The 7,989-nt window shown below is 34.3% G+C and overlaps 1 protein-coding gene across 1 annotated transcript in view; it reads right to left on the bottom strand.

Moving 5' to 3' along the window:
- Positions 1-2,075: 2,075 nt before the first annotated feature.
- The window catches only part of LOC148956203 (RUN domain-containing protein 1), a 134,517-nt gene continuing 128,603 nt past the window's right edge, over positions 2,076-7,989 (bottom strand). Inside the window, exons 12-13 of the mRNA XM_089094487.1 lie at positions 5,751-5,845; positions 2,076-2,274 (exon numbers count right to left, since the gene is read on the bottom strand). Of these exons, the coding sequence (XP_088950613.1) occupies positions 2,168-2,274; positions 5,751-5,845 (202 nt within the window). The 3' untranslated portion in view covers positions 2,076-2,167. The remainder of the gene's footprint in view (positions 2,275-5,750; positions 5,846-7,989) is intronic.

Here is a 7,989-nt window from a genome sequence, read left to right as displayed (position 1 = left end):
GGAGCTTGAAACCTTTAAAGTAGGATTCTCTGATATGCTGAATATGATGGATTGATTTTCATTAAGATTCTATCACTTTCAGGGGGAGTTCCCCTTTTTTCGAAAATAAGGCAATTTTTTTCAGGCTCGGAATTTTTGATGAGTACGACTACACTTGATGAAACTTTTATATTTGAAATCAGCATGAAAATCCGATTCTTTTGATGTATCTTCTGAAAATTTGAATATTAATTTGGAAAAAAAATATATTTTAACACCTACATGTAGATATGAAAAAAATCGAAAAGTTCCCCTAATATTTACTTTAAATATACTAAATAGTGCAAAGAGTCAGCATTTTAGGGATTAGTGAGCAACAACGATAGGTCTGGATGCTGCACAGCCTTTCGCCCCAGAGCCCTTCAAGTGACGGATGGCTAATTCTTGCTCAACAGATGCTATCTAGTGTGAAAAGTAGTAACCGAAACCATGCTCTTTGTATTCTTGAGACATCCACCGATATATTGATGTATTGATGGGTAAGACTAAACTTGATAAAACTAAAATATTTAAGACCAGCATAAAAATTTAATTCTTTTGATGTATGTACTGGTATCAGAATTCCGTTTTTTAGAGTTTCGGTTACTCTTGAGCCGGGTTGCTACATACTTACAGTTCTTTACCACGATCTTTTTGATATTTGAAATGCTTATTACTGATGAGACAAACCATGTGTGTTATACATCCAGCAACCAGTTTTGGTTCAAAAAGAGCATTGGCAAATTTCTCTTGCGCCTACCTCCCCGGAAACATAACAGAGTGATTAGTAGCCGTTATAACGCCCCCGGTCCGTACATCGTTGTGCAAAAAAAAAAAAAATTAGTAAAGTTCAGCAGGAGTTTAGCAGGAAATGAATTGTGGGATGCTTTGCAATATACGTATCTATTCGTTTTTTTTGTGCATTTTTCTCTTATTTGTTTAACTTTTTTTATATATTATTCTACTAGTGACGTATGTCTTTTAGTAGGAAATAATATTCAATCATTCATTCAATATATAAAAGAGATACATTTAGAATCACGTCACATCAATGAATTAATAAATTCAGGGTCCTATAATGATTTGCTTTATGAGTGTCCTTTCGAAACTTTCATGACACTATCCAATTTCCACTTCCAACAATAAATAAAAAAAAGACAACAGTTAACGTGTCAGATTAATATCTTTATGGAAATCGTGTTACATTTCTATTGTTAATAGGTCCAGTGTCCACAGATTGAATAACAGAGAAACTAAAAGGAATTACCCATTGCTGGTTTTGGTTATAATACACCAATCATCCGGCCAGAAAACCACTCTACAGAAACTTTGAGGCCCCTTCTCAAGAGCTTAAGCAGAATGCTTTTAAGTGTTATAATTTTGACTTGGCTAAATGGGCTTCAAAAAAAACATTTAGAATTAGATGGCAAAAGAAAATTTTGTGTTTCAGAAAACATTATCTGTAGCCTATTAGCGGCTTTCTTTCTAAAAAATAGTCATGTGAATGTACAATATCAAGCGTTTGCCAATAGACTTAATGCTCAGACTCCAAAGGGTAAAATTAGACTCAGTCAGACAATCTTCTGAAAGGTTCAAGCAGCTGACAAGTTCAAAGCAACTAATAAAATCAGTGCATTTTAGTTTGGTTTTTCATTTTACCCAATCAACTTCAGCCATCCTAAATTACAGGGGAGTGGAATATAAAAAGAAAATGATGTGAGGATCTCCAAACCACCCTATTAGGAGTATATTAGGGGGAAACACTTGAGAAAAATTTGAATGATAATTTGGAAAAAACATATTTTAAAACCTATATGTAGATATAAAACATTCGAAAATTTCCCCTAATATTTACTTTAAACATACTCATTAGTGCAAACAGTCAGCATTTTAGAGGCTAATGAGTAGCAACGAGAGGTCCGATGCTGCACCGAATATATATTTTGACCCGCGTTTTTTGTAAACAAAAATTCTTAAGGAATTCTTCGGGCTAATATTTAGGAGAGCCCCCATTTGTTTAGGAAGATCATAATTCTTCTTTAACACGCACTTTATATTCTATACACAATACATTTTAATTAGTTGCAATATTCGGGGACATAAAAGGGTAGAATAATAATACAATCGTGGTCCAAGGTCTTCATATCGATCAAAATGCATCCCTCATATGGCGAAAAGGTCGAATGGCCAAGTCTTCCGGCAAGTGAAATTCAAATTCTTTTACTCTTTCCAAGGACTTCAGGCAATCATCAAAACCTGAAAATGGAGCAATCAATCACCAAGAGCCGTTAAACCATTCAAAAAATTTTAAAGGAGGGACTCATTCATAGGTTTATCTTTACAGAAGGGGAGGGGGGGTCCAAAAGTCAGACGTGTTTAAAGAGCCCCCATCCGCTTGAAGTACTGGAGAATGATTACTTAGAATTTACTTCCTTTTTTTGGATTTCTTACCTTCCAACTGCCCTGAGAATTTACCTCCGTCCTTCAGACAAATCTGGAATGGATACAGTTTAGCCTTTAAACAACCTTCATCCGAAACAATACATTAGGACTAAGCGTTAGATATTCCTAATGAGGAGCGACAACCTCCAATTAACGTATATGATAGATTTTAAATAGCATAGTTCCTTCCCTAGTCAGTATCACGAGATACGAAAATGAAAGAGGACATAAAAAAACTATTTTTGGAAGCAAGTGAAGGCAACTCCGCAAGTGGATTTCGATCAAATTTTAGTCGGATTCCTAAAATTTACAGAATTAGACTTTATAGGAGTGTACAGCAATGGATGAGACAAAGAGAAAAATACATTACTACTTTTGACATTACAAAGTTATTATAGAAGTAGGTAGGCCAAATTTAAATTAGATAACTACCTTTACTATTTGAGATTTTAGAACTGAAAAAATGTATGCCTGAAAAGGATTGAAATTTGATTGAGAAGGTTATTTCAATCAAATCTCCAAAAGAAACTTTAAAACTTCCTGAAACCTTTAATGACCGAAAAATAAGATATGATGCAATTTAAGAAAAGTGAGAAGGAATAAATCGGACAGATAGGTAAAATAATCTAACAACATAGAGAGAAACGAAATGGAAAGCTCAGAAATAGACAAAACCAAGTCCCATCCAGACTAAACCAAATCTAATTCATGAATTAGGAGTGTTATTCCATTGCGGCTGGGCTCTGCAAATTTTAGCAAAATTCTGGATGAAGGACTTTTTTATATCTCGATAAGCAGTTGAGAAAGGTGAACAAAACTCTCAGGAATGAATACATAGCCTCAATGATTCCGTGGGAAGGTATTTTGAAGTACCTGTCTCCATTCCTTCCCCCTTCAAAAGGCACCATGACTTTTATGACTTTTTACAATAACTGTGTTATAAAACTGAAATCTTGAGAAATAGATATACTAGTGAAATGAGGCACAACGAAAGTGGTTTGAGTTTCATAATTTTGTTCTATTATCAGATTTTAGAAATTTGAAAATCTGTTTCCTCAATTTAGAAAAAAATATTCGATATGGCTTAAAATAAGACTTGCGTCTTTAAAACTACAGCCAATCAAAAAAGCGACTGAGAACCCAACATTGAGTTAATTATCTTTGCCAAAACTTAGATAGGTGTCAGCTATGCAATTTTTTAAGCCTTAAAAATAAAGCAAGAGTAGAGATTTTTTAAACTTCTTTGCAGAATTTTTTTTATGAATTTTTTGCGGAATGATTTATGGTACGATTATCCAACCTCATATTGTATGAGCGTGCCCTTTGGGCAAGCGGCTTTTATGGTAACTATAAAAGAATCCAGACAATTGAGAATCAAGCAGTTCTTCTTTTGGGGGAATGTGCTAATTTTAGTGATACACTTGTTCGTTATTCCCATTTTAAAATTTTGAATGCCGGTTACTTAAGTGATCACCTGCTATTAACACTGGGGTACTTACGTATTTACCGAGAACACACTTGAGAAGCTTGCTTTGTTTGATCTGAGTAATCCGATTTTTCTCTCGCATCCAGTTATAATTAGCTTATTCTTTTGTGAAATAAACTATGACGCAGGTATATTTTAATTGAATATTTAATATATATTCAGACAATCCAGACGGAGGAAATCCTGTAGTCCCAGTGAAAAAGGGTGCTCGACATGGATCAGTCTCATCTCCTTGTGCCTTTAACAACTGTATCATTGAGCCACAGTCTATTATCGATGCATTATCGATTATCATTAATTATCCATTCCTTCAAGCATATTGTCTTAAGTAATGAAGTAAAAAAATCCGTGATTGAATAATTTCCTTGTTTCTGATATTTGTGCATATCGGAGTAAATGAACTATTTGTTGAGAGTGATCTGAATTCATGACCAGCGGACGAAAGTGTCGTTTAATTGTTTTACCGTCTTTTGTCATATTTAGACTAGTTGATATGATTATCTACTGTATATTTTTAATTCACTGATGATTATTTGGTTTAACTTTTTACCTATTCGGCTTGATGCAACGATGCTTATATTGCTTAGGTTTCTTCAGTACTTGGGAGTTTAAAAAGTAAAATTTCTTACGTACCTGCAGAGCAGTGTATAATTCAGTTTTTGTTTCTCGTCTTTGTAATTTGTTCGATGTGTTTTTGCTTGTTTTTTTCTCTTTTTTTGTGATACTCCGTCTTTTGTACCTTTTTTTGATGGGTAAGAAATAAATAATAATAATATAGAGGTGGTTAGGTATTTAATATAATTGTTTCTGGGCAGCCTGCTTTCCATAATTCTTTGTTGTAGTTTCCATTCATCATATTTTGGTATATTTCATTATGACTAACCTAACTTCACTTCTTGAGTGTGTTCTGGATGATTCGTAAGTACCACCACTGGTATACTAATATTTACATGGTGTTTCGCCAGCTTGTTTTGTGGATATATTTTCTACTAATTCTGATTATCATTTTTATCATACTAGGACTGCGGATAAGCTAGCATATGAGAAGAAAAATATGGTGAGATCATCTCATGTGTTTCGTCACGTGAGTGTGACCCTCTGGGACAGCCTCGCGGACAGCATTAGGAGACTCTGAATCAGTATCTTCATTTAAATCACAGGTCAAAAAGTTTCTCCTTGGTCGAGATACAGGGTGAGATCGGATCCCTTGCGAGGATTTAGTTTTTTTTTTTGTGTATACTTATTTATATATTATTTATTATGTGAATTAATTAATTAACTGAGCCACTACGCACAGGTTATTTGCACTTCTAGCAGTGGCTTCGCTTGTTTAATTGATTTGCTGTTTTGTAAAATGATTAATAAACAAAGGAATCATTCAAATCAGTTTTTTTTCCCATTATTATTTCTTGAGGAAGGTCTTATTAGTTGCTATGACAGTTGCAAAGCCTGAACCATTAGGAGATCATAACAATTTTTTTGGGGTGGGGGGAGAGGAACTCAGTGCCAAACTTATTTCGTGTTACAATTGTTAATGTTTTCTTACCAGTGATATGCAATTTTAGTTACTCAAGTCGGAGACTCTAAATCTTCAAAGGTACTTTTCTAGGCATAGTTCTCTTTAATATTTAAACTTCTATATAAAACTGTCAATGAAGTTCCAGATGAAAACAATTTCCGTGATCAGGAAAATTCCGAAATACAATTTCCCTAGTCTATGTCATAACTAGAGATGCTCTCGAGGCAATATCAGTCTCGCATTTTTTGCTTAAAACTTAGATGAAATCAGGTTAATGATAATTACCTGTATTTGAAGCGTAGCTCCAGGGAAGATAATTCTCTTCAATTAGCCTCGGACGGCGGTAAATAAGACGCAGCCAAGCAGCAAGCTTTCGTTCACTACGAGAGAAAATTCCTTTCAAGAAATCTAATTTTTGGTATTTTGTTCTTTTTAGCTAGAATACAAAATTTAATCATATTCACAAAATTTAAGTACACGGTACACGGTAGGAGCACAATAACAACAGGATCTGTATTATTGAGAGTATGAACCGTGAATCGGATTGACGAAGATGACATATATATTCGGAAAGTGAAAGAGACGTCTTATTTGTTCGGTAAAATGCTAAATAAAGCGAAGAGCTAAATTCATCTCGGTAAATGATATTTTATATTTTGCTTCTGTATTTACTGTTACATATTAGTCTTTTTCTTTTCTTCTACTCCACTAATTATTTACTTCAGATTTATGATGGGTAATACGGTTTTACGTCTATACATGTATACATAACTTCTTTGGGTTAAACTCAGCAACGGGGCAGTCGTGGGGTATGTACACCCTGAGTCTTGCAGCATATGACTCCAAAATTATTTTTATATGTAATTCATAAAATTTCAGTCAATGGGGGAACAAGAAAACGAGGCCCCAGCAAATTCTACTACAATTGAAGAAACCTAACTAAACAATTTTGCACAGCCCAGGTATGTAACCATTTTATATAGCTAAAATATATTTACAATATACGTACAGCAATTGTAAAACCAAATGCTCATTGGAACCGGGGATGGGCGTAACCAGGACTTCAAGGGGGGGGGGGGGGCTTGAATTTTTCTTCAGTGAGAAAGACACTTTTTTTAATCTGGCTAAAAAACATCCCTGTTTCTAAAGAAAAAATCTTTTAAAAACTACAGCCATATTTCTAAGACTAAGGGAAAACTTGTCCCTTAGACCACACCCATACTGAGTTCAACCCAAAGGTGTTATTCATTCATGTATAGATGAGTAACTTTATTATTCGTCATAAATTTAAAATTTAGTGTTGGAGGAGTTGATGAAAAGAAAGAAAATAACAAACAAACATCTAATAGTAAATGAAAAAAACAAAAATACTATGAAAAAGCAAACAAACCTAAGGAAAACAAAATAATGAACACAGAACAAATTTCAAGGTGCTTTCACGATTGTTTATGTTAAAAAAAAAAATAAAAACTTGAATAATTTTGTAGATCTTTTGATAAAAACTTCTCCCAAGCCCCACTCTCCAGTGCAAAGAGAATTCCCCAATTTTATTTTTTCATTCGTTAAAATAAGATTTAAGTCTGCAGACATAGTAAAATTGAGTTTTCCTCTATAACTTGCAAGCTGAGAGCGAAATATGAACAAACATTTTGTATCAGTATAGGTAAAGCACTTCGGCTTTGTTCTCATCCGAGAAGCAAACTGGCCATTTTCCTTGATGAACAGAAAGAGATTCAGTCCCACCCGCCCTAACACAAATACTTTTCTAATAGGTTATTTTTGTTTATTCTCTTCTTCTCAATTTTACCTAGCAGTATTTTCGGTGTCGATATTTTTCAGCAGGGCTTGTGCGACTATTCAAACAGTTCGAGGTAACGAACTATAAATAAGGAGCGACCCGGCTCAATAGTAACGAAACTCTCTAAACGGAATTTTGATACCAATAGATGTATCAAAAGAATCATATTTTTATGCTGATTTCAAATATATAAGTTTCATCAAATCAAACCCATCAAAAGTTAAGCGCCTGAGAAAATTTGCCTTATTTTCAAAAAAAAGGGAAACAGCCCCTAAACATCATAGAACTAATGAAAATCACACCATCAGGTTCAACATATCAGAGAACCCTGCTATAGAAGTTTTAAGCTCTTATCTGCAAAAATGTGGAATTTTTGTCAGAAGAAAGATCACGGATGCGTGTTTTTTTTTTCAGGGGTGATCGTATCGACCCAGTGGTCCTAGAATATTGCGAGAGGGCTCATTCGAACGGAAATTAAAAGTTATAGTGCGCTTTTTCAGTGACCAAAAAAATGGAGGGCAGCTAGGTCCCCTCCCACGCTCATTTTTTTACCAAAGTCACCCGATCAAAATTTTGAGATGGCCATTTTGTTCAGCATGGTACAAAAATACAATAACTATGTCTTTGAGAATGACCTAATGCCCCACAGTCTCTGGAGGAAGGTCTACAAGTTATGAAGTTTGCCCAATGTTTACATTTAGTATTGGTTATTTAGAAGTATACAGA

The sequence above is a fragment of the Artemia sp. Qi Xiang Cuo genome, chromosome 1 (genome assembly GCF_049724085.1).
Source record: "Artemia sp. Qi Xiang Cuo chromosome 1, ASM4972408v1, whole genome shotgun sequence".
Lineage (NCBI taxonomy): Eukaryota > Metazoa > Arthropoda > Branchiopoda > Anostraca > Artemiidae > Artemia > Artemia sp. Qi Xiang Cuo.
This window is presented reverse-complemented; position numbering and strand designations above follow the sequence as displayed.